At 40.2% G+C, this 27,641-nt stretch overlaps 1 protein-coding gene and 1 long non-coding RNA gene across 10 annotated transcripts in view; one reads left to right on the top strand and one right to left on the bottom strand.

The window, feature by feature from the left end:
* eps8a (epidermal growth factor receptor pathway substrate 8a) overlaps positions 1-23,044 on the top strand; it is a 72,399-nt gene extending 49,355 nt beyond the window's left edge. For 4 of the 9 annotated variants that reach the window (XM_031314544.2, XM_035995908.1, XM_035995907.1 and 1 more), the window contains 8 exons: positions 139-250; positions 2,061-2,201; positions 2,662-2,697; positions 4,074-4,097; positions 5,246-5,498; positions 8,418-8,601; positions 11,753-11,885; positions 22,460-23,044. In XM_031314544.2, coding sequence (XP_031170404.1) covers positions 139-250; positions 2,061-2,201; positions 2,662-2,697; positions 4,074-4,097; positions 5,246-5,498; positions 8,418-8,601; positions 11,753-11,885; positions 22,460-22,570 — 994 coding nt within the window. In that variant the 3' untranslated portion in view covers positions 22,571-23,044. Of the gene's footprint in view, positions 1-138; positions 251-2,060; positions 2,202-2,661; positions 2,698-4,073; positions 4,098-5,245; positions 5,499-8,417; positions 8,602-11,752; positions 11,887-15,299; positions 15,353-22,459 lie in introns of all 9 variants that reach the window. The other 5 variants (XM_031314547.2, XM_035995904.1, XM_035995905.1 and 2 more) reach the window with 5 other exon arrangements.
* LOC116060802 lies at positions 1-26,139 on the bottom strand. Its single transcript, XR_004107585.2, has 3 exons — positions 25,969-26,139; positions 16,310-16,320; positions 1-11 (listed from the first exon to the last, which is right to left on the bottom strand). It is a non-coding gene; the product is annotated as an uncharacterized LOC116060802 (long non-coding RNA).
* Positions 26,140-27,641: the final 1,502 nt, after the last annotated feature.

Below are 27,641 nucleotides of genomic sequence, written 5' to 3' on the forward strand. Positions count from 1 at the left end.
GGAACATAGGGCTGACCCCAGATACGGAGAGGAAAAACTTCTGGAAGCAGAGCTGTTGAGAAAGTGGGCGGTCACTGTTGAGCTCTACTGTAACTGGTTATAACGAGAGATTGTTGTGATTGGTTGATTGTATTTCAGGAGTTTCGATGCCGACAGCAGAGTCCAACCAAACCTGTTTGCCAAATCTAAATATGACTTTGTGGCGAGAAACAACACGGAGCTGTCGGTCCTCAAAGACGAGGTCGTTGAGGTTTGTGCTTTATTTATTATTAATTATTGTGATTCCTACCAGGCACCAACCAAACTCTCTGCAATTTTCTGAAGATTTAACCCTCCTATTGTCCTTGTTTACAAAAACTTTTCTGTATCGGAACTATGACAAAAGAACGTTGAAAAAAGTGACAAAATGTTGGAAAAATCTACAAAAACGCAGGAAAAAGTGACCAAAAAAACATCAAGTAACATTTGTATGTTACTTGATGTGTTCTGATGTTTGCATGGCTTCTTATACTGAATGTGGATACTGTTTGATGTGTAGCTGTGCTGGGGTTTTGATGCTTCCTGTGGCTCTGCATGGCAAGCTGAGAAAGCTTTTCTGTTGTTTTAGCTGTGTGGTGTCTTGTTGACTTCTGTCTGTGTAGTTTAATCTGTACTAATGTCTCGCTGCTTCTTGCTGCTCTGGTCTAAAATTATCTGGCCAAAGGACTACAGTTGAAAATTAGCTGGCTGGCTAACACTGGCATATTTACAGAAATGTTGATTAATGTGTGTTGTCCTTTATAAATAAAGAATCAAAATAAAGAATCAAATCAATCAAAAACATCACCAAAGGTGACAAAAATATTATTAAAAAAAACGCCAAAAAGTGACAAAAAATTTGGAAAAAAAATGACATAAATAATTCGACAAAAACGTTACGAAAAGCGTAGAAAAAGAACAACAAAATGTTGAAATTTTGACCCAGAAAAACACAAAGTTGCAGGTCGACGGGAAGACAATATGAGAGTTAAAAACAAGCAATTTCAGTGCAGGACAGGAAGGCAGCCTAAAAGGCTAATTCATAGTCCTTCTACCGCTTACACAAAAGAGGAATAAACATGATAATGCCTCTACAAAAAGTAAAACAATCAATACAACAAACAAACAGGTAAACATAACACACAAAATGTATATACATTAAAAAATAATGCAATAAAAAAGACAAAGGTCAACAAAAATACAAGCCTTGAGTCAATACAGCCAACAGAATTATCCCAACATAAGGTTGGAGATAAAATTAAAAACTTCTATGTATATTTAAAGCTGCAATCAGTGATGAACTGGTCTGTAGATTGTACTGACCAATCAGCAGTCCTTCCAGAAAAATGTGGAGTTTTTTTGTGATTGTTGCGGCCAAAAATCCTTGATTATGCGGCACGTTTTCTTAAAAAATGTGATGGAATATGGGGGATATTTATGCAATTTTATGCGATGAAATTGCGGGAACTTGCAAAAACTGCGGTTTCATCGTGGCTTCATCGCGGGATTTGCAGCTTTTCGATGATGTTCACGTCGCGTAATTACGTCACTTCATAACGTTCCCATGGCAACAGGGGAGAATTGCTGCTCTTGTGTGAAGTAAACGCAACATTTTTCAACTTTCTGCTAAGATATATGGGACTTTTTTGCAACGAAAATGCGGGGATTATGAAATCATGCAAGCCCCGCATAATTTTCGCAGAAATCTGCAATTTATGCGCCGAAAGTACTTTGGCTGATTGTGCGATCGCATAATTCAATGCATAATCACGTTTTTTTTCTCTGGAGGGACTGAATCAGGTTAAACCTGTAGGAGCAGTCCTAATAATGCAAGTAAATTCAAAATGGCTGACTTCCTGTTGGATTTAGGGTATGTCTCCAAGAGGCTTTTTTGTAAGTCTGGTCGTGATACATATGCATACCAAATTGCAGATATCTAGGTGAAACGTACTGCAGGGGCTACTTCTTTGAAATTTTGTAGGGGGCGCTGGTGAGCCAATTTCCCATAATCAAGCCAACGTTTGCACCCCTTGTTCTTTCAGGTGGTTGACGACAGGAAGCAGTGGTGGAAGGTTCGTAACGGCTGCGGGGCGTCCGGCTACGTGCCAAACAACATCCTGGAGATCACCAAAGCCGTGGACATCACCGGCAGAGGAGAGCCCATCTACAGTCACACCATCCAGGTACAAATGCCCGCCATCTTTATCTGATCATGTAATCATGTTAATCTATCATTCATCACACCCCGTCTCAGGTTACATTTACTCTACGTTTCCCCCTCTCATTTCCCCTGCTCTGGCATTTCCACCGCTCATTCCCCCTGCTCTGGCGTTTCCCCCTCTCATTCCCCCTGCTCTGGCGTTTCCCCCTCTCATTCCCCCTGCTCTGGCGTTTCCCCCTCTCATTCCCCCTGCTCTGGCGTTTCCCCCTCTCATTCCCCCTGCTCTGGCGTTTCCCCCTCTCGTTCCCTCTGCTCTGGCGTTTCCTCGCTCTTGTGTTTTATTTTGAAAAATGAAAGCCACACAATCCGGGTAGCAAACAGCTGCCATGTTTATATTTGTTTATATTTGTTTATCTGATGTTTCATTCAATCATTCATCACTTGTCATTCCTGTCTCATGCTTTTATTTTGAAAAATGAAAGCTTATGATGCCAAAGAAGGAGTTTGAGTTGTTCAAGGTACTGTAGGGCCACTTGTGAGTTGTGTTGTTTTACTGCTGTGTGTTTTCTGTGGACTTTATGTAAAGGAACAGTCTCACATTTTGGAAGAAATAGCTCCAATGCTAACCGCTGTTAAAACCACAATATCGTCTTTATTTGTACAGCTGTTCTATGAACAACATATAACCTGTAAATCAGACCGATAAGAAGTTGTTGGAAGGTGGATTTTCTCTCTTTTTCATGCAGCTAGGCTAGCAGTTCCCCCTGCTTCCAGTGTTTGTGCAAAGCTAGGCTTAGGCTACATATGTCCTGCAACAACAAACGGCTACCAACAGAAGCTAGCATTAGCTTAATTTAATATCAGGACAGTCACTTAACTTGATGTTAGTTTAAAAGAAGGATTTACGTTACCTCTTGTGCTATTAAATTTAATGCTTTTGTAACAGTAAAATATTGTAAAACACCCTTTTCATCTGTGAAATGTTATTGCGTGTTACTTAGTTTCGATCTGCAGGGACAAAACAATGTTAGATACCGCTAGCATATCATATCATATGCTAGTGGTTTTTGCCATGGCTAGCAGTTTCCCTGTGCTTCCAGTGTTTGTGCTAAGCTAATGTAACCGTGTCCATGCTCGGACACGTTCTATCAGAATATTTGTTTGAAGACAAATATAAATGATCTTGTAAAGTTTTAAGTTAATTTAATTTCTCTTACCTTCAAATTTTTGAGTTTAAAAAGCAGAAATATGCTATGAAATTGAATAAAACACCCCAAATTCAATGGAAGTAGTGAACTGATCCTTCATTTTACTTGAGAAGAGCGTTGTATGTAACCATCCACGTTCATTTTTGGCAATTTGGTTGAAAGAAACCCAAATTTCTGATATACTTTTTGAAAATGGGTCAAATTTGACCCGAAGACAACAGGAGGGTTAAATTAATTCTATTTGCACTTTGGAGGGCGATGCTCAGGAAAAGCACCACGAATACCAAAAGCTGCGTCAGATCAGATGTGCCAAATACGGCCAACAGCCGAGAACTGTGTCCGAACATGGACACAGTTACGTTACGATGTTCGGACACCGTTCTCGGCTATCGGCCATATCCGACACATCTGATCTGATGCAGTTTTTGGTATTCGTGGTGCTTTTACACATCCTGGATCTCAAATCAGGTTGTTGGACGGCTCACAGGATTATTCCACTGGATGTCAGACTGTTCCTTTCAGAGTTTTGTAGGCTTTGAGTTGCACGTTTAGCGGAATAATAAAACAGTTTAGACGATAATCTCAGTAGGTGTTTGTAGATTTGGTTGCAGTGAGAAAAACGATGTTTTCACCATCTCATCTCCACCATGTTTCATGTTTTATGTGTTTCATTTTTACGTTTCCAGCAACTACTGGGAGAGTTGAACGAGGTAAACAACCAACAACTCTAGACATTAAACTCAAAGGTCGAGTGTAGTCTGCGAATATTTGGACGCTGACACGTTTTCTGTTTTTAAATCAGCTCTTTAAAACTCAAACGTGTCTCTGCAGACTGTCCTGTTTCTTGTTTATTAAGATTATCTGTGTGATTTCAATACATTTCTGTGATGTTTCATTTCCGTTGAGTCTTTTCTTTTGTCTTTATAGTCATATAACAATTTATACATTCATGTGGCATCCCTGCATCGTACATATCCTGATAGAACAGGTTTTCCTGAAATAAATAATGTCTATAACTTGATTGCGCATAACAGGGTTGAGGTTATACCAGCATTATTACACAAGGAGACCAGGCATACAAAAGACTGGAAAAACGGGCTTAGACAACATAATAAAATATGTTTTTAACACACTGGCGCTTGGTGTCGGCCGATACGCAAGTTTCGGTATCGGGAAAAAAAATGGAACATCTCTAATACATACAGTTCCTCACATAGTCATTTAAAGGAACACGCTGACTAATTGGGACTTTGTCTTATTCACCGTACCCCCCAGAGTTAGATAAGTCCATACATACCCTTCTCATCTCATCTGACACCCCCACTGCTAGCCTAGCTTAGCACAGATCCTGGAGGTAACTGGCTCCATCTAGCCTAGCTTAGCACAGATCCTGGAGGTAACCGGCTCCATTTAGCCTAGCTCACTTATTGGGAGCAGTAGGCTAGATGGAGCCGTTTACCTCCAGGATCTGTGCTAAGCTAGGCGGAACCAGTTACCTCCAGTATCTGTGCTAAGCTAGGCTAGATGGAGCCGTTTACCTCCAGGATCTGTGCTAAGCTAGGCTAGATGGAGCCAGTTACTTCCAGGATCTGTGCTAAGCTAGGCTAGCGGTGGGGGCGTCAGACAGAGCTACTCTGGGGGATACGGGGAATAAGACAAAGTCCCAATAAGTCGGCATGTTCCTTTTAAATCTACAATAGTTCAAGAAAGTAGTAACAGAAAGAAAGTACCTGAAAATAAATCTTCTAGGCTACGAAAAAATTTTAAGTAATGTATAGTATCCCACGCCATTTCTTGTGTAAATAAAAACACTGTGAATCACAAGTTTCTGAATATAAGCTCCGCTTGTCCGTGTCAGAAGCAGACTACCAGGACAGACTACATCCCCAGTAAACCGGTAGCGACTCCCATGCCGCCCCCACCAGCGCCCACGCCACCCCCGCCGGCCCCCACCAGGCTCCCCACGCCGCCCCTGCCTCCGCCGGCCCCCGAGCCCGCCAGGCCGGCCACTGCCAGCAGCACCATCAGCCGCCAGAACAGCACCACGTCCAGTGACATGGACAGCGTCGCCATGAGGGAGCACAGCAACCAGAGACCGCCGCCCGTCAACCGTGAGTCCAATAAGACCCTAAAATGTTGTATCGCTGTTTCCTCTGTGTTGATTTTGTAGTGGCGGCTCGCCATGGCAAAATTTCTGCCACCACGGTATCAGAAATAGGGCAGATGCACAATGTAGTTGCGGCTGCCTTTTAAATGATCCTCCCGACATAATACACCCCCCGTTGGCTGCCGCTCACATTGCAATTTAACAACAAGTAGAACTATTCAGAGGTTACTGGACCTGTCCAGTTTAACAACTAATAGAACTATTCAGAGGTTATTGGACCCGTCCAGTTTAACAACAAGTAGAACTATTCAGAGGTTATTGGACCCGTCCAGTTTAACAACAAGTAGAACTATTCAGAGGTTATTGGACCCGTCCAGTTTAACAACAAGTAGAACTATTCAGAGGTTATTGGACCCGTCCAGTTTAACAAGTAGAACTATTCAGAGGTTATTGGACCCGTCCAGTTTAACAACAAGTAGAACTATTCAGAGGTTATTGGACCCGTCCAGTTTAACAAGTAGAACTATTCAGAGGTTATTGGACCCGTCCAGTTTAACAACAAGTAGAACTATTCAGAGGTTACTGGACCCGTCCAGTTTAACAAGTAGAACTATTCAGAGGTTATTGGACCCGTCCAGTTTAACAAGTAGAACTATTCAGAGGTTATTGGACCCGTCCAGTTTAACAAGTAGAACTATTCAGAGGTTACTGGACCCGTCCAGTTTAACAACAAGTAGAACTATTCAGAGGTTACTGGACCCGTCCAGTTTAACTAGTAGAACTATTCAGAGGTTATTGGGCCCGTCCAGTTTAACTAGTAGAACTATTCAGAGGTTACTGGACCCGTCCAGTTTAACTAGTAGAACTATTCAGAGGTTATTGGGCCCGTCCAGTTTAACAACAAGTAGAACTATTCAGAGGTTATTGGGCCCGTCCAGTTTAACAACAAGTAGAACTATTCAGAGGTTATTGGACCCGTCCAGTTTAACAACAAGTAGAACTATTCAGAGGTTACTGGACCCGTCCAGTTTAACAACAAGGAGAACTATTCAGAGGTTACTGGGCCCGTCCAGTTTAACTCCACATACTGTTGTGTTGATGTAGTTTATTGTCAAAATGTTTGCTTTCTTCCGAGTCAACTATTAAACCAACAGCTCCACCAAAAACTAATTCTAATTGGACAACGATCAACTTGTCAGTTATGCCAGCTCATCGTCCTGATATCATACATCTGGAAACATTAACATTGTTCGGACAGACCTGCCCCCACTGCTAAAGAGAATCCTGAAGGAAACACTGGTTGCAGTCTGTACTATTAGCCAAAAACTGCACTTTAAAATGTAACTCTTTTTTTAGAGCTGCCTTTTATATTCAATTCAGTATTGAATTTGTTCACTAAAATAAAGTTGGAAATGGTTTCTTGTCATTGGTTTTAAACTCAACAAGTAGTTTGTTGTATTTTAGCAGAACACTGAAAGCAGCAGAACTGAGAACACTGTTTATCAAAAATTAGATCGTTATCGCGTGTAGGAGCCACATATTGTATGTTGTTTATGGTCTCATTTATTTTATTTATTGATTATTATATTGTGCACTTATATTGTAGGTGGTGGGCATTTTCAACGCGGTTTGAGCGGAAGTGATAACATATTTGTTTGCTTCACCTGTTGGGTTTTTGGGCTTTAACAGAGAGGGGGGGGGGCCTGGGAGTGAACACTGTTGACCGCCGTACTAACGCACTTATTTCGACTCAAAAAGTAACTTCACATTTGGTAACTGCAGTACTAGTCGTATTTTACGTGTGGAGGAATAAATCATTGCAATACTGTTACGAATGACACTGGCGTGAACCCAAACGCAGACAGAGTCAGAGTGATAGTTAAACAAGTTTATTACAGTACTTAATTGTCCAGGTTTTCAGAAAGGGGAAGCAAGTCCAGGTATTCAGAGGGGTACAGGTCCAGGAGTTTCGAGCAGGAGTGTCCGAGCTATCCGGGTGTCAGTGTTCAGTCTGTAGGGAGGTCCAGTAGTAGTGAGCAGAATGGTGGATGGCAGGAGTGAGTGGCAGCCGGAGTCAGGTTCCAAAGAACTGTAGCACAAGAGAAAACAGGTCAGGACAGGCAAAAAACACAAATAGCAATATCCAGCGGGTTGAGTCAGCAGCGAGACTAACGTGGTCGTCTTGACTATGATCTGACAACGAGTGGCAAGCTGACCGGGGTATTTAAAGCTGAGGTGATTATGGTGAATGAGCTGCAGCTGGAACCCTGACTCCAGCACACTAGGCTTCACTCCTGCAATTAACAGACAGAGGGGAGGGGGAGAGGAGAGACAGAAAGCTACCTGGTAGTAGCAGGTAGAGGTGTTGAAATTAATCAAATAATCGATGCATCGAATCGTGGACATGGATGATGCTGCATCGATAATCAGCAGGCTCATAATCGATTATTTCTGTTTATAATTTAATGTAGGCCTGACAACCTTTCTGTTTACATATTCTGGTATGTTTTGCACATTCAGGAAGTGCCATGTGCTCAGTGTTGCAGTTTTATGTATCCAATTTATTTAGTATTAGAGCACTGCAGAATGTTTAGTTTTTGAAGCTTGAAAAGCTATGAATTAAATATGGAAAATGTATCTGACGCATCGTGATGCATCGAGATATCGAATTGAATCGCTGACATGATAATCGTAATCAAATCGGGAGATTAGTGAATATTCACACCTCTAGTAGCATGCCTAACAAATACAATCTCGAGCGCGTCACAGTGTGTTTATGCATCTCTGTGTTTAGTCCCTCGCGGCAGCACTTTGTTGGACTGCTTATAGACGCAACATCACGGTATTCAACAACGTTATCGCATATTTTCCTCATATCGTACAGCATAGTCTTTACAGTAACGTGTTTTTCTCTGCCCTACAGGCAGGAAATCCAACATGGAGGAGGTTCAGGACGAGCTGATGCACAGACTGACTTTGGGTCGCAGCGCTCAGAAGAAGATTCCGGTTTCTTCTCGCAGCGGCAGCCTGCCGTCCAACAGCATCAGCTACGACTCGTCTCCTACCGATGTCAAAGCCTGGCTGACGGCCAAAGGCTTCAGCCCAGTGTGAGTCTCTTTGTACATTTACTTAAAGGACAATTCTGGCGCAAAATGAACCTAGGGGTTAATAACATATGTGTACCGAGTCGACCATTCTCTGGGACATGTTTTCATGCTTATCGAAGCAGTCGAATGACGAACGCCGTGCAACCAGTAACATAGCTCAAACACTGCATTCGTGATTCGACTGCTCGTGACTGTTTTCTAAGGTGGCGCCTGCATGTAAACATGAACGCTACTGTCTTTATAATCTATCTTTTTAATAAACTGTCTGTACACTTACAAAGTTCTCAATGCTTCGGTTTACATTTAGGGACCCTCATTATGCTACCGTGGAAGTGTGGTGCTATTTTGAGCCTTGTTAGTGGTATAAAACAACTAGCGTTAGCCGCTAACCACAGGTTTGCGGTAGCTTGTTTAAGGCAAGGCAAGGCAGCTTTATTTGTATAGCACATTTCAGCAACAGGGCAATTCAAAGTGCTTTACATGAAAACAGATTTAAAAATTTAAAACAGATAAAATACAAGAATAAAAGTTTAAAGCTAGAGACACATTCGATTAGCATGAAAACAGATCCCAGAGAATGGTCGACTCAGTACACATATGTTATTAACCCCTAGGTTCATTTTGCGCCAGAATTGTCATTTAATACGATCCAGTGGTCTAATCTTAGTCTGGAGCATGGAGGATTTATAAAGAATATGTTAGATAATTTCCTCTCTAACTGGGAGGTTTTATAAAGAATACGTTGTGATTGGTTTAAAGAAATGCCAACAACCCAGAGTTTATTCTCAATTCAATTCAATTTATAGTATCAAATCATAACAAGAGTTGTCTCAGGACACTTTACAGATAGAGTAGGTCTAGACCACACTCTATAATTTACAAAGACCCAACAATTTCAGTAATGCCCCCTTTTAGGGAGAAACCTCGGTGATGACAAAAACTTCCTTTTAGGAAGAAACATGGGACAGACCCAGGCTCTTGGTAGGCGGTGTCTGACGGTGCCGGTTGGGGATGTGATGAACAGTGGCAATAATAGTCATAATAAAGATTATGGAGCAATGACAATAAATAGTAGTCGTAGTAGTTCATGGCATAGCAGGGCACTGCAGGGCGTTACAGGACGTAGCAGGGCAGAGCATGGCAGGGCGTAGAAGGACGTAGCAGGACGTAGCAGGGCGTAGCAGGATGCAGCAGGACGTAGCAGGGCGTAGCAGGATGCAGCAGGACGTAGCAGGGCGTAGCAGGACGCAGCAGGACGTAGCAGGGCACTGCAGAGTGTAGCAGGGTGTAACAGGGCATAGCAGGGTGTGGAGCAGGACTCGCGGGATAGCTGCAACCATGATTTAGGTGCCACCCTAATCCAAGGAAACATGCTGGGCGAAAAAACAAACAAACATAAGGACTCCGAGGAATAAGCTCCCCAGAGCTAAGTTAGTAACAAGCATTTCTGGGACATGGATGCACACAGATGGAAAGAGAGAGGAGAGAGGAGCTCACTGTGTCAAAGGAAGTCCCCTGGCAGTCTAAAACTATAACAGCATAATTAAGAGAGACAGGTTAAGGAGAGGTGCCTGGTCGGGCTAGCAGCTGCAGCATTCTGGATCAGCTGGAGAGTCTTAAGGGACTTATTTGGGCAACCCTGATAGTAAGGAATTACAGTAGTCCAGTCTAGAAGTAACGAATGCATGGACTAGTTTTTCAGCATCGTTTTGAGACAGGATGTTCCTAATTTTGGCAATGTTACGAAGGTGAAAAAAGGCTGTTCTAGAGGTTTGTTTAAAGTGGGCGTTAAAGGATAGATCCTGATCAAAAATAACTCCTAGATTTCTGACAGTAGTGCTGGAGGCCAGGGCAATACCATCTAGGGTAGCTATATCTTTAGATAATGAGGTTCTGAGGTGTTTCGGGCCCAGCACAATAACTTGTTTTGTTTGAGTTTAACATCAGAAAATTGTGGGTCATCCATGATTTTATATCTTTAATGCACGCTTGAAGTTTAGCTAACTGACTGTTGTTGTCTGGCTTGATTGATAAGTATAATTGGGTGTCATCCACATAACAGTGAAAGTTAATTGAGTGTTTCCTAATAATATTGCCTAGAGGAAGCAGATATAAAGAGAATAGAATTGGTCCAAGCACTGAGCCTTTTGGAACGCCATGGTTAACTTTAGCGTACTTGGAGGATTTATCATTAACATTAACAAATTGAAATTGATCAGAGAAGTAGGACTTAAACCAGTTTAGTGCGATTCCTTTAATGCCAACTAAATGTTCCAGTCTCGGTAAGAGGATGGTATGGTCGATAGTGTTGAATGCAGCACTAAGATCTAGTAAGACAAGTATGGAGACAAGTCCTTTGTCAGCAGCAGTTAGAAGGTTGTTAGTAATTTTCACCAGTGCCGTCTCTGTGCTGTGAATGCCAGAATGCATCTGTGGTGTAGTCAGCCCTTACTCCGCAGCGCTGTGGAAGTTTTATTTTCTGCTAGAAACAGGAAAAGTATTTTAAATATTAGGAATGAAAAATAATATAAATACTCATGGCAAGTCCAGACTTTAAGATACAAAGGCCCAATCCCAAAGTCCGGACTCACAGACTCATGGACTTTGGTGCGCGTTCTCGCGAAATTCGTAAGGGCTTAGGGTTGTCCTAATGTCGAATTTCAAAGGACGCGAGGGCTTGAGTACACACTTACCAAGCCCTTTCCGTGAGTCTGCATCGATGCAGACTTCACAAAAGGGAATTACCCACAGTTCAAAGCGTTGTGACGTTTACCGCGGAGACCAAAGGTAAACAACAGCACGACACACGACCACGGAGCACAGACCAGCCTGTTGTCCAGCTCCTAAAAAGAGCCTGAAAACATGGAATCAGGCCGCCGTCTCCTGGGCCTTGGCCGCGTGGAAAGCAACAAACTTAAAATGAAAATTCCCAAACCGGAAAGTGTCAGCAACATCTTTGTTATTAAACGTCACCATGGTAACATGTGATCTCGTGAAGTGCTGTCCCAATCCCATTTCTACCTATCTGAGCCCATGTGGCCTCACACACTCACTCACTCAGCACCTGAGATCAGTTAAGTCTGAGAGTCTTTAGTCTTTAGTCCTCAGGGCTCACTTTGGGATTGGGCCAATATGTGTCTCCTGTTTGCAGCACCATCACCAGCCTCGGCGTCCTGACTGGCGCTCAGCTGTTCTCTCTCAACAAGGAGGAGCTGAAGACAGTTTGTCCCGACGATGGCGCTCGGGTCTTCAGCCAGATCACCGTCCAGAAGGCCGCGCTCGAGGTGGGTGTCGCAGGTCACATGATGTCATAGACACAAACATCTGACAATGTTTCTGCAACACGCTCTTCCTCGTTAACCTCCGAGAAGCTGCTTTATCCTGAAAGTTTTTTTTAAATAATTTAGATTAAGAAAATATCAGCTTCCAAAAACAAACCCTGGGAAAATTAATCAGAATCTGAATCAGGAAGGAATTTATTGCCACAGAAGTTACCCTACGTGGAATTTTCCTCAGTGATTAGTGCATACATATATACACAAACAAACATGTTACACATTAGTAAGAATGAACAATACATACAGAAACAGAAACACATATACAAAATAGCTGTTTAAGTAGTTTAAGTACTGTGTGCAATGGGCAAATGTATAGTCCAGGATGAAGGTTAGTGCAAAGTGTATTTCATTAATATTTATAAATGAAAAGTGTCTTTATGATGCTTAATTAGCTGTGATAGTTAATTGTATAATGTTACTTTGTCATGTCAGGGTCTTTAAAAAAAACCTTTTGTATGTTTGAGTCATTTTAGAAGAGTTTAGAAATTCTGACACACAGTACAGTTAAAAGATATTATTGGATTTTATTGATTAATGTTGGATGATGTCATCGACACCGAAACATCTGACATCGTTTCTGCAACATGTTCTTCCTCGTTACTTCTGAGAAGTTGCCTTATTCTAAAAGGGTTTTTAGAGAATTTAGAATTTACAAAATGATCAGCTTCCAAAAAAACAAACCCTGGAGAAATGGATAATGATTAATGAAAAGTGTCTTTATGATGCTTAATTAGCTGTGATAATTAATTGTGTCAGTGTAATGTTACTTTATGTAAGCATGTCATTTCAGGGTCTTTCTGGGTTTAAGGGTAATTTTTAGAAGAGTTTAGATGTTCTGACACAGAGTACAATGAGTCAGTTAATGGATGTTGTTGGATTTTTTTGGATAATGTTGGATGATGATGTTGAAGGACGTTAGCTGAGGAAATGGGTCTTGCAGATCAGAGCGCTTCCAGGCAGCTGATTGGTTCATCAGACAAACACGAGCAGCAAACGGGGACAAAATCAAAGAAACATGAAAAATCTTTACCCTCAATAACTATATATATATATATATATATATATATACACACATACAGTCTGGGAGCGTCTTTTAGCTCCCTATAATTTCATAGAATTACCAAAATCATTCCCTCAAAGTACTTTAATAATTTCTTAAGTAATTATCTTTAGCGGAAGATTATTTTTTGCCAGGAAAACAAATAAATAAATGGAAAGTTGAGGAAAAATCTAAAATAAAATACTTGCTAACTAAAATAAAAAGAGATGTAACCACAGTAAAGAAAACTTCATTTGACATTAATAATAAAATAGTAATATCACAAAATCTGTATTTTTTGAGAAAAGTTGTAATATGTAGAGAACAGATATTTCAACAATTCTTTCAAGAATGAAGTGACATTTGGATGTCTTAAAGGAACACACAGACTTATTGGGAATTTAGCTTATTCACCCTAACCCCCAGAGTTAGACTAGTCCATACATACCCTTCTCATCTCCGTGCGTGTTGTAAGGATGTCTGACGGTTCCAGCGTCATCAGGCCAGCACAGAACATGCAGATGAATGGTTCCAGTAATCCTACTGCTCCCAATAAGGGACAAAATAACACCAACATGTTCCTATTTACATGTTGTGATTTGTAGAGTCACAACGTGTACAAAAAACAACGTAACATGAGACACAGCCATCTTCTAACTGTAAACAAACTGGGAACTATATTCTCAGGCGGAAGAATATAGTACTTGGGCGGAGTGATATGCTTTGCAGCAAGCCTGTCTGAGAATATAGTTCCCAGTATGTATACGGTTAGAAGATGGCTGTGTGTCATGTTACGTTGTTTTTTGTACACGCACAACATGTAAATAGGAACATGTTGGCGTTATTTTGTCACTTATTGGGAGCAGTAGGCTAGATGGAACCAGTTACCTCCAGGATCTGTGCTAGGCTAAGCTACCGGTGGAGCCGTCAGACAGCCTTACAGCACGCACGGAGATGAGAAGGGTGTGTATGGACTTATCTGGGGGTTACGGTGAATAAGATAAAGTCCCAATAAGTCGGCGTGTTCCTTTAATTCGACGATTGAAGTTTTAATATTTTGAGAATACAGTTGTAATATTTCAAACTTGTAATAGTTCGAGAAGTTATATTTCCAGAATAAAAACAAAATCATAACATAAAGTTGTATTATTACTGAAGTCCTACAATTTAAAGAATATAGTTGTAATATTTTAAGAATAACTTGATAATAGTTCGAAAGTGTCATTCGATGATTAAAGTTGTAATATTTTGAGAATACAATCATGATATTTTAGTTGTAACATTTTAAGAAGTTGTAATATTTCAAAATTGTAATAATTTGAAAAGTTGTATTATTTCAAACTAGTAATAGTTTGAGAAGTTATAGTTCCAGATTAAAAAAATAAAATAAAAATTAATAAAATAAAGTGTTGTTATTAAAGTCCTAAAATTTTGAGAATATAGTTGTAATATTTTAAGAATAACTTGATAACATTTGGAAATCGTCATTCGAAGATTAAATATTAATATTATTTTGAGAATACAGTCATAAATTTATTTCAGTTGTAACATTTTAAGAAGTTGTAATCCTAACATATCAAGAATAAGGTGATATATTTTAAAGTTGTAATATTTCAAATCATAAATTGGTATTAAGTTGTAATATTTTCTGATTACAGTCGTAAATTTTAGGATTACAGTTGTGATATTTCAAGAAGTTGTAAAATTTCCAGAGATAAAATAATGTAGTTTTATTAGGAGTGAAGTCCTTACATTTCCTGAATAAAGTTATCATAATATTCAGTCATAAGTCAGAATTTTCCAAAGTTGTAATATTTTAAGAATAACTTGATATTTAAAAGCTGTAATTTAATTATTAAAGTTATAACATTTCGAGAATAAAGTCATGACATTTCAAGAGAAGAAAGTTGTAATATTTTGGATTCAAACCAGCAACAATACCTAAATTACGTAAACTTTTGAGATATCACAAACATTGACTGAGGCTACAAGTCATATCATTTGGACTTTTAATTTATCACAACGACTCTGAATTAGTAATCTGAGGGAATGCAGCAACTATATTGAATGCATTAGTTTGCAAATTGAGGGCAGAAATCATTTGAGGGAATAATTTATTAATAATGAAACCAACAGTGCGCCCTGTTGTTGAGACCTTTAGTGTCTTTATAATCAAATTATCTTATTAAGTCTGGTTCCTGTCAGCGGCAGAGTGTTTGTGTCTGGAAGCTGCTGGTCTGTTGATAGTCTTTTCTGTCTTCAAGCTTTCTATCCCCCAACTCTGCCAAGGTCTGGTGTTTGGTGTCTATTTCCACCTGCAGGTTTTCTTCTGACCCTCCTTTGATCTTCTGAATCTGTAACCACATTCATTAAGGTATCGTGTTCACAAACGGGCGTTCACCGTTTCGTTCTGTTGGACAGATTTAAAGGAACAATGCCCGATAATATTTTTAAAATGACTCTGTCAGATGTAAGACTCATAAAGTTTGCTATAGATTAGCAGATTGTCTTCAGATCTGTAAACAAATACAGCTGGTGGTAACGAAGAAAAAGTAAAGTGAAAGAGCTGCTGTAGATCAAAGCAGGACTGGAGTCATGAATCTGATAATTTAAGACTCACTTTGATTTTAACAGCAATAATTCCTGACATGACTTGGACTTATTTTCAAATGGAATGACTTCACATCCTCCTGCTTGACTTGTTAATGACTTTCTGATCTTAACTTACTTGTTGATCTTGACTTGGGACCTGAAACAAGACTTACCTATGATGACTTGCTGTTTTTGACTAAATTGTCTGTTTAGATTTAGTCTTGTATGGACCTTTTTCACAGCAGACATTTTGACTTGTCATAGTAGAAAAAGTACAGCTGAGATTGATCACCTTAACGATGGCTCAGTTCCATCAAGTGTCCCAGTTAGATATTTCAGTGAGTCAGCATGAACAATACCAGGACCTCTCCTAAGTGGAACGCAGCCATCATTAATGGGTTTGAATACAACTGTGCTTTTCCTACTATGACATGTCAACATGTCAGCTGTTAAAAAGGTATATTGGAGTTGATGGTCTTGACTTGGGCCTCCAGTCTAGACTTACTTTATTTGTTGGTTTTCACTTGCGACTTTTCAGTCTTTACATGGAACTTGCTGATTTTGACTCAGGTATCCCCTTGGGACTTGATGTCTCGATGCTGTCTTGACTTGGACTTGATGGTCTTGACTTGGGCCTCCTGTTGGGACTTAACTGCCTTCACTTGTGATTTGTTGGCCTTGACTTAGGTCCTGTGACATACTCATATTAATTTGGGACTTGTTGGTCTTGACGTAAGACTCCAGTTGGGACTTTATTTTCTGGACTTATTTGTTTGACTTGACTTGGGACTCTCTAGTCTAGACATAGAATATTCAAATAAAGATAAAGACATAGTCGTTACTTGGGACTCCACTTGGGACTTACCTGTCTTGACTTACCTACTTGTTTTTGACTTGGACTTGACTGTCTTGATTTGTTGGTCTTGACTTGGGTCTTGGAATTGGACTTGGAACTTGCTGGTCTTGACTCAGGGCTTCACGTAGGATTTATCTGTCCTGACTTAGGACTCCAGTCGGAACTTACTTACCTGTCTTGACTTGACTTGTTGGTCTTGACTTTGAAGTCCAGTTGGGACTTTCCTTATCTTGACATGTTATTTGTTGGTCTTGACTTGAGACTTTGCTGTGTTGACTTGCCGGACTTCATACTGAACCTAAAACAATGTCTTTGCCCAACCTCTGACTCTGATTATCACCTGTTTTGATATTTATTAATGAAAGACCAAATCAAAAACTGAAAATGACAAGTCATACTCTAGTATACGATCTTCAGCGCCACAGAAGGTGTTTGTTTGACTTTTCAAATTAATTAATTGCTTCAAAATAAATATTTCCTGAATCTGTCCGTCAGAACGAAGCTCCGAACGTTTCATGTTTAGCAGCATTTTAAGGTAGCGCCAGTTTTTGTCTCCCTGCTGTGGCTGTACAGTTAATTCCTCCCTAAACTCCCTGAATGCATCAGCTCCAGAAAGTTCCACTTCCTGTCGGTGGTGGAATGTAACTAAGTACATTTACTCCAGTACTGTACTTCAGTCCAAATGTTGAGGTACTTGTACTTTACTTGAGTCTTTTCTTTTCATGTCACTTTCTACTTCTACTCCGCTACATTTCAGAGAGAAATATTGTACTTTTTACTCCACTACATTCATCTGTTACAGCTTTAGTTACTTTAGTTACTCCACTACATTCATCTGTTACAGCTTTAGTTACTAGTTACTTTAGTTACTCCACTACATTCATCTGTTACAGCTTTAGTTACTAGTTACTTTACACATTAAGATTACTGCTCACTAAACACATGTAGTTTATAAAATCTGATATTTGATTCTAAAGTAAACTAGCCAACAATATAACGGCTACAAGTCACGCTGAGATGATCAGACCATTACACACACAACTGGTTGGATCCTTTACACACTTTACACAGATTGTGTGTGTGTGTCACTGTGTGTGTGTGTGTGTGTGTGTGTGTGTCTATGTATGTATGTGTGTGTGTGTGTGTGTGTTTCCACTTTCTAAAACGTGAGGATTCTTCTTTACTTTTAATACTTTAACTACATTTTCCTGATGATGCTTTCACACTGAAGGAACATTTTCACTGCAGGACTTTAACTTGTAACAGAGTATTTTCACAGTGTGGTGTTAGTACTTTTACTGCAGTAAAGTATCTGAATACTTCTTCCACCACTGCTTCCTGCTACCTGTTGACCCCTGACCCTGCTCCCCCCCCCCCACACCTGTAGAGACCAGGATGTAAATCTTCCCTTGGCTGGAATGAGATCTTAACAGAACACCTGTGTTTTGTGTGCTAGCTTAGCTTTGATTAGCAGGCAGCTAATCCTACAGATGTCACACTGAATTTTACCCTAAAAAAAACCCTTCACCTGCAGCTCGTCGCACAAAGACGTCGACAAACGGGTCGAAACTAAAAAACACTAAACAATACTAATACAGTGAGGACAAAAAGTGACTTATTTAACAATTAATACATTAATAAATAGTGAAATAAAAAATATTGGTTAAAATGATAAATACCTAAGAAAGTTATATAAATAATTGAATAAATATAATAATACATGTCATACAATACATTTTTTTTTAAACTATTTTTTAACTTCTTATACTCTAAGCAGTGTTTTTGGATTACACTTTTATTTCTACATTTCTACTTTCATAAATGTTTTTTTTCTGCATTTAAATGTTTATTTCATTATTTCTACAAACATTAAAAATGAGTAAAAAAAAAAAGTAGAAATTCAAACATTAGTGAATGTAGATTTGTAGAAATGAAGAAAGTGGCCATAATTATTTATTTCTGGTAATTTAAGCATTAATTTACGTACACTGTAAACCCGAATGCTCAAATGAATTAATTGGAATAAGTACTATCAACTTACAGTTTGTTAAAGGACAAATCCGGCGCAATGTGAACCTAGGGGTTAATAGCACATGTGTACCGAGTCGACTGTTCTCTGGGACATGTTTTCATGCTAATCGAATGTGACCAGTGTTAGCGCAAACCGCTAATTAGCTTATAATGCTAGCCTTCAGGGCAGAGAGTAAAGTAAAAATAAATCTCTATTTCTACACCACTAACAAGGCTCAAAATAGCACCACACTTCCACGGTAGCATAATGAGGATCCCTACATGTTAACCCAAGCATTGAGAACTTTGTAAGTGTACAGACAGTTTATTAAAAACATAGATTATTAAGACAGTAGTGTTCACGTATACAGGCAGGCGCCATCTTGGGAAAACAGTCTTGACCAGTCGAACGACGAACGCTGTGCATATATTTTAATAAGCAGATATAATTCATGCATTTCCACTTAATTACATTTCACAAACCAGTCCTTCCAGAAAAACGTGATTATGCGTTCTCATAATTCAATACATAATCAGCCAAAATCCGCATTTTATATAAACATTTTCACCGACTTTCCAAGTTGTTGTTGCAACTTTACATGGTGTTAACATGTATTTTCCAGTCGAGAACTCAAGTTTTAGATTATTCTGGATTATTTAGCCCCGCATAATTCAATGCATAATCAGCCAAAGTCTGCATATTTATGCGGGGGCCGCATTTTTTCAAATACGCCGCACTTTCGCTGCATAAATTGCCGATTTCTGCACAAAATATGCGGGGCTTGCATGATTTCATAATCCCCGCATTTTCGTTGCAAAAACGTCACATATATCTTAGCAGAAACATGAAAAATGTTGCATTTACTTCACACAAGAGCAGCCATTTTCCCCTGTTGCCATGGGAACGCTATGAAGTGACGTAATTACGCGACGTGAACATCATCGAAAAGCTGCAAAGCCCGCGATGAAGCCGCAGTTTTTGCAAGTTCCCGCAATTTCATCGCATAAAATTGCATAAATATCCCCCATATTCCATCACATTTTTTAAGAAAACGTGCCGCATAATCAAGGATTTTTGCCCGCAACAATCACAAAAAAACTCAGCATTTTTCTGGAAGGACTGAAAAACTTAATTCCTAATGACCCATTGGGAAACCACAGACCATGGGAGATTTCAAGTGACAGTTCAGCTCACGTTGCACGGCGTTCGTCGTTCAACTGATCGAGACTGTTTTCCCAAGATGGCGCCTGCCTGTAAACATGAACACTACTGTCTTTCTAAACTCTCTTTTTAATAAACTGTCTGTACACTTATAAAGTTCTCAATGCTTCGGTTTGCATTTAGGGGCCCTCATTATGCTACCGTGGAAGTGTGGTGATATTTTGAGTCTTGTTAGTGGTATAGAAATAGATTTCTTTTTACTTTACCCTCTGCCCCGACGACTAGCTTTATAAGCTAATTAGCGGTTTGCTAAAACTGGTCACATTTGATTAGCATGAAAACATATCCCAGAGAACGGTCAACCTACATACATGTGTTATTAACCCCTAGGTTTTTGCACCAGATTTGTCCTTTTAAGAAATTCTACTTACTTAAATCGTATTATTGAGTTAGGGTTAATTAAAATGATTGAGCAGGGCACTGCAGGGCATAGCAGGACGTTTCAGTCTCTAGTGAATGTCTGTATATTGTGGGTCACCACACAGGCCCCACCCCAGATTTCACCCCACAGAAAAGTGCAAATCAGTTAAGTCCACAAGTACGATAACAGGCCCAAAGTCCCAAAAGAAACAGTCAGCGCAGTGGGGGCCGGACCAGGAGGCCAAAGCGGCTGCGCTTAACAGGTGTAGGGACACACTTATTCGGGTTTACAGTGTATATATACTGTATATATTTATTTTTTATTAATTAGTTTGAATATACAGTACGTGTTTGTGTTATTTTATTTATACTTTTTCATACATTTTTGGTTTTAACAACATTTTATCAGATCTTTGTGCGACTGGTTTTAGAAAGTACTTAGAAGTACTTTGTTGTACCCAGCATGCTCCCTGGCTCGTACTGCAGATATTTTCACACACATGCTCTTTTCAGCTCGCAGCGGCACCCCCACCCCCAAACGGCTTCCTGAGGTTGGTTCAGGCCTCTGGCTGAGTTTACATGGCGGTTAACTGCAGAATATCACCATCTAACCACAGCCAGCGCTGGTAGCTGTGAGTGAGCCGTATTACAGAAACTTCTCAACCTGCAAATCCCATCTCAACTGTTTTCTTACCATGGTAATTTGGATTAGAACTTGATGTAGGAAATAAGTAGATATGAACTGAATCCAGGATTCGGCTTTGGATTCGGCTGAATATTGGGCTTTTTGACGGGGTTGGGTTTCTGCCGAACCTTCGAATTTTTTCAACCCTACGCTTGCACTCGGCGCGCTACGCTGGTCGACGTTGATTATGGGAAGGTGTTTACGTAGGTGCTGTTTACAATGCTGATTAGTCTGGTGGTGGCGAGGACCCTAAACTATACACAACATCACCGCTGTTACAACATCTGGTATCAAACATCTGAAAGAATACGAGTTGTGATGAAGGAATCTACAGACAGCAGCCAGAATGCAGCAACTTCAGGTACGGCAAAGGAAGGAACGTCACTGTTTACTTCATTAATGAGTTTACTGTGTTCATGGACTGAGGATGGGACGAGGATTCAGCAGAATCTCAACCAGGGGATTCGGTATTCGGCCGAACCCCAAAAATCTGGACTCAGTGCATCCCTAGAAATAAACCATGACAGATTAACAATTCCTAATGCATATTCCCACCAAGGCAAAATCAAATATTTGCGTTGCGCCATTCGAGTGAGTTTGATCGCGGGATCGTGTTTGGATCATTTGTGTTTAATCGCATTTCTCGCAGTACTCGCGTACCGCTGGTGTAGATCTGTAGGCACTAACGTTTCTTTGCGTCATCAATATGGCCGAAATAACCACTATTGCTGCTTTGTTCCCAGATACGTCAGAAAATCAAACAAAGTTGGATTATTCTCTATCCACGACGCCAGATTTTTATATCAGGGTCTCTTTCAACCAAATTGCCTAAAAATTAACATGGATTCATGGATGTATGTTGTATTGAACCCATCCTCTGATGTTAACTGTTAGTCAAAATAACACATAATTTCTGCTTTTTTTAAACTGAAAAATTCGGTATAATATCATATGAATTACGTTTATTGAACAGGAATATAAAAAGCGTTGAAATAAGTGACAAAAACGTTTAAAAACAGCGTCAAAAGCATCGAAAAAAGTGACAAACGGAAAGAGCACCATAAATGATCATGATCAACAGGAAGACACACAAGGGTCAGCTGCTCCTCAGATCTCTGCAGGGTAAATCCAGACAGCTAGCTAGACTATCTGTCCAATCTGAGTTTTCTGTTGAACAACTAAAACTACTTTTGAACGTCCACATGTTCCACCAAAACAAGTTCCTTCCTGAGACTATTTAGCAGAGGCACCGTGGCTCCGTCCGGAGCTTAGCCCCGCCCAAGATGATTGTGATTGGATTAAAGAAATGCCAACAAACCAGAGCACGTTTTCCTCCCATCCAGGAATGCTGTGTGGACTAGACAGACCTTCCTCCACAGAGCTGTGGAGGAGGGTCTGTCTAAGCGAGACTAAGAATCACCTAAGCTGAGATAAGATAGGATTCCTAAAGTTAGTTAGGATTTCTGTAATACCAAATTGGAAGAAAAAAATGGATGTTTCTGTAATACGGCCCCAGAAGATTTTCTCTCTTATTTGCTGATAAAATCTTCTGATTTCCAGTAGAAACGCTTCAGCAGCAGCGAGACTCCAGAATTGGAAGATTTCCATTTTTTTTAATATTTTGTGTTTCACGTCTAACCAGCTTGTTTGTCTTTGTCTCTACTCTGTTTCCTCCCCATGCCCTCACTTCTCTGGACCCTCTGTCTCTCTGTCTGTCTCTCTGTGTTTTTCTCTCCGTCTGTCTTTGTGTCTCCAGAAGAGTTCAGGCTCTGAGCTCCAGGAGATCATGAGGAGGCGACAGGAGAAACTGGCGGCCAGCACCTGGGACTCAGGGGTGGAGTCTTTTGACGAAGGCAGCACCCACTGATCTCCACACGGCTTCCTCTCTTCCCTCCCTCCCTTCTCTCCCCTTCCCTTCCTCCTCTTTCCTTCCTGCTTCCACTCCATTTTTTTATTCTTTTCAAACCGCAGCCTGCTGTTTTGTCGCACTCTTGATCCTCAGGCGGCGGCCGACCACGCCCAGTTTTTGGAGATCATGCGGCGAAGGCAGGAACTCTTCAGCTCGTCTCCATAGAAAAATATTTCAAACAACAACAACCAGCCAGCTGACTGACTGACTGACTGACTTTTGGACCGATTATTGAAAACCCAGAGAGAATATTCTGCCACGTTTGCCTGGAGTTCATGCGGACACTTTTTGGGACTGTGGAGGAGTTTTTGTGGCTGCTCAGTAGCTCATTTTCCTAAGCGAAGCCTCTCAGTGTTTAATGTTTGGAGAACGGCTGCTAGTTCCTCAGCTTTGGTTTGTGTCTCTCGTGGATCATTACATTAAAGTCACAGATTATTGAACAACAACACTGCTACATCTCCACCGCTACGTGTTGGTTTTCATACTAAACTTGGACCGTACCATCTTAACCTTGCAGCGCACGTCAATTTTCTCCATCTCGTTATCTGGGAATTGAAGCTGCATTCAAGTGCAGTCGGATATGTTGACATCTGTAAACGATCTGACGGAAAACAGTAACTGTGAAGTATAAAATCTTCATTGGGAAGGTTAAAGAACACAACAGGGGCGTATAAAATGTGATTTGTGCAAATTGTTGCATAAAAATTCACCAGAATGCAGGAAATTCAGTGTTTGAAGTTTCACATTTTCTGGCCCCCTGGTTTTAAAACCTAGGCCCTTGAACTCGCAAAAACTGACATATCTCAATTTCTGATCTCGTGATCTCGAGAACAAATGACTCAAGTAGCAACCGCTCTCGGCCGCCGTACGCCAAAATATAAAACATTGGAATAAATATACCTGATACAAGTTCAAAAGAACATTTCATAATATCTCGTGCAAATAATATACAAAGGATAACTTGTGTGCAAGTTAGGTTAGATACACTGGTGTAGTCTAGTGGGTATACTGTACTGTGTATATTGGCCAGAATCTGCATTTGGGGGAGGGGGAGGGGGGCATATTATAGTGGGGGTGTCAGGGTGTCCTCCCCCTCCGCCAAATGCAGATTCTGGCCAATATACACAGTACAGTATACCCACTAGACTACACCAGTGTATCTAACCTAACTTGCACACAAGTTATACTATGAGACAATTTTTCATCTAATATAATGATAATGGCATAATAATGCCAGTACACTTTTTCAAATATATCACTAAACTTTTTTTTCTAAAGAATATTTAACACTGGAACTGGAAGACATTGTAAATATCCACAATAGATGAACAAAATGACCAAAAACAATAAATAAAATGGACTGTCAGTCTCTGTTAACAAACAAATGCACAGGAATAAACACCAAACACAATCAAAAACAAGAATTAAAATGGAAAAACAATTCTGGCCGCGATAATTTCCATTTAACAATGAAAGTTCAAGCTCATTTGAATTTATCATGCGATTAATTGATTTATTGCAGACGTGTTGTTCATCGAACATCTGGGTTTCCTAAAGATTGATCTTTCAGAAAGCAGATGTTTTAACTGCGTGACTTGAATGTAAAGATGATTAATGTGAGGCACAAACAGGTTTGTGGTTCGTATGACTGACGGGCTGATGGTATGTACAGAAAACAGAAGTGAATGTTTGAATATATAGTTTAGGAAACACATGAATAGATTGATAAATATAACTGTACATTTCAGATTGTTTTGGCCAAGAGAATTCTGATATTCATAGTGTATGATCTTTTTGTTTTATGTTTATATCCAAAGCTTAAATAACTTAATATAATAGATGATAGAAAAAGCAAAAGAAGTGAAGATGCTTTTCTTGAAATGCACAATAACTTTATAATAAATGTCTCTGTGATTTAGAGTTAGTGACAGAGATGGTGTTGTTAGATTTGGCAAATCTGCATTTTGCACAATAAATAATAAAAATGTAAATGTTTCTGTGCAGAAAGCGAGTGAAGAATCAAACCTGAAATGATTCAGAATCGCAGTTAATTTAACGGCTGTAAAAATCTGTCTTCTGACTTTTTTTTGCGTTTCCGTTAAGACGTCATCCAAACACCGAAATGAAAATGAATGTATTCTGCCGACTCAGTGATGCTCCGAACTTAAAGGTGTTTTCTTCAGGCTCCGCCTACAGCAACAGGTAGCATCACGACGTGTCCCGTCTGACATCATCGTGTCTCGGACAACACGCTCATTGTCTTGGTGGTAACGGATCGGTCGTCGGGGCAACACGTCTTGCGATAATTGTGTTTTTACAAATATACGGTTAGCGTCTCGGCCTAATCCACACGCATAGGTGTAATTTACGGGGTGATGACTGTCCGGGTTGATGAAGTGATGAAGTCAGAGTTTAAATGCCGTGGCAAGCAAATATTTGTTAAGATGTGCATAAGTCCTACAAAACATCCCAAAACGCGTGTAATGTTTTGAATCTGCAGAAGGTTTTGAACTATACAGCAGATTAGTTAATAATTATAATACTTACATGAATAAAGACATTTGCTTGCATAAAAGGCACAAATTGTTGCAGAAAAATTCACCAGAATGCAGGAAATTAAGTGTTCGATGCTCCCCGGTTGTAATTTGTCCCCCCCCTAATGTTGAAACAAACTTTTTCGCTAGATAGTGTCAGTGTGACAGACTCAGATTAATATTCTAAGTGTCTGATAACATTATGGAAAGGATTTCTAAGGAGGTCAACCTTTCTGTTAAAGAGTAAGATCCTTTTTTTAAACATAAAAACATCCACAATTTGCGTTCGCTAAACCAACCAGACTCAATGTAAATAAACACTCATTCTAGCATCGTAAAATACACTTCATTAAAAGTCGACAGAAACAAAATAAAAATATGAAAGGCCGTTTTGGGTCGTCTTTCCACTTCCAACCATCACAACTCTAGTTTTTGGTTGAAATAAACACATAGTTTACTGATTTACATGTGAAAATATGTTGGCTCTATACACGCTAAAAGTATTGTTTTTTTAAATGGAGTCTGGTGGGTTTAGCGCTAGCGACTTCAGAGCTGTTTCTGGTTAAACAGAAAGGTCTCAAAGAGGTTTTAAAGGTCTCTCTCTGTAGGGATCCATCCCATAATGTTGTCAGACACTTAGAATAATAATCTGAGTCTGTCAGCAGCAACAACAGAACTTTTAGTGACTCTAACTGATGCTGAACATTAGTCCTGTAGGGTTACATTACAGCCCGGTCTGTGGCTGCTGGTTACAGCGTTCTCGCTCAACACTGGACCAGCTACAAAGATTGTTGTTCCCATCAGTCACTTAGACACAAAAACATAGGAAAATATTGTCATTGAGGTTAGCTTAATGGCAATAAAGAAAGATTCAAATGTATATGTACAGAGGACAAGCTGTATATATTGTACAGTTCTTATACAGATATCTACAGATAGAAAAACTTATATTGATAGAGCAAAGGGAAGTTGTAACAGGAAAACTATCAGCGCGGGAAGCAAAATTATGAATCCCACTATGGCCACGCCAAGACCAATTGGCTTGGCCATAGTGGTCGATTGGTTGGGGTTAGGCATTTGACCTCGAGTGGTTAAGGTTAGGGTAGCCGATTGGTCAGGGGATAGGACCTGAACAAATGGGGTTACGTTACCTTGCGTATGCATGGACGCCTGGCCAATATTAGCTATTGAAGGGTGTGGCCATAGTGGGAAAAAATATCGCGCATGGGAAGAATGCGAGAAGAACAGTGAAGCGACGTGCAGATTGAGTCTTTGGGACATTGCAGCAGCCAAAATAAATGTAATGTTTGTTAAAGTAGAAAGAAATTAGAAATAATTAAGAAATCAAATAGCAGAGGGGAGTGAGACCCAAATGTAATGTTTAAAATGTACAATGTAAAGCTCTCAAATGTTAGAATAAAACATCAGTAAGTAAATAATATTTCTACACAAACTAATAACACAACTGTTTGTAGCGAGCAGTCTGGAGCAGCTCATCCTCTACCTGGAGAAAAGGTTTTATAAAATATAAATATGCTTTCATAAGATGTACAGAAATCAGCCAATACATTCTTTACTCACTGTGGCATCGATTGATTGTATTGATTTTGTTTTCCACTCATGCATTTAAAGGTGCACTATGAGTTCCTGCATGGTTTCAGCGCAATTTCATTTTTGTCTCAGATCGTAGTCATCTCTCCTTGATCCACTAGCTGCCTGGTCCCTGAACACACCGTGAAAAAGCCCGGTCTCTGGAGACAACACAGGGGTCGTAAACGTCAAACAGACACTAGAGGCACAGGCTGTGCACCAAAATACAACAAACCACTCCAGCCAATCACCGACAAGATGGTTGGGGGTGGGGGTTAGTGACAGTTAAGGCCCAGACACACAGAGCCAACAGTTAAACGTCGGCAGTAAAGCCAGTGTGACTGATCAGTCTCCCCGAGTTGGTCCAAAAAGTTCCTCAGAACACACTGAAGAGACGAGACGTCTCCATAACAGCAGGCGGCGCTAATCTGTATTGTCGCCCAAAAATGAAAACCGGCAGCTGATTGGACGAACGCGTCACATGGGTCTGGTTTCTCCAGAAATTCAAAGCCAGACTGTCATGGCGGCTCGTTCAGAATACGATCTCATATTGGACTAAAATAGTTCACGAAACGTGTTTCTGAAAACATTTTAAGAGAGAAATAGGCCGTGCAGTTGCTGAATCTGTCTTCATTTCAGATCAACAAAGGTCAGTTTAAAAGATTTTCATCAGATTTTGAGAGACTCTAGTCACGCTCATCCAGCTCCCCGTTTCCTGGTTAGCCCTCCACCAATCAGATGGGTCATTTGAGTCCGACTGCCGGCAGTGCCCGCCCCGCCGATTATACATGTCAGATCGGCCAAAATGAAGGACGACGGCCCCTCAGACTGATGACGACACGGAACACACCGACCAGACTCGAGTCACTGACCTCGCCAGACTGTCCAACGGCCGATTATTGGCT

Source organism: Sander lucioperca, chromosome 20 (genome assembly GCF_008315115.2).
Source record: "Sander lucioperca isolate FBNREF2018 chromosome 20, SLUC_FBN_1.2, whole genome shotgun sequence".
Classification (NCBI taxonomy): domain Eukaryota; kingdom Metazoa; phylum Chordata; class Actinopteri; order Perciformes; family Percidae; genus Sander; species Sander lucioperca.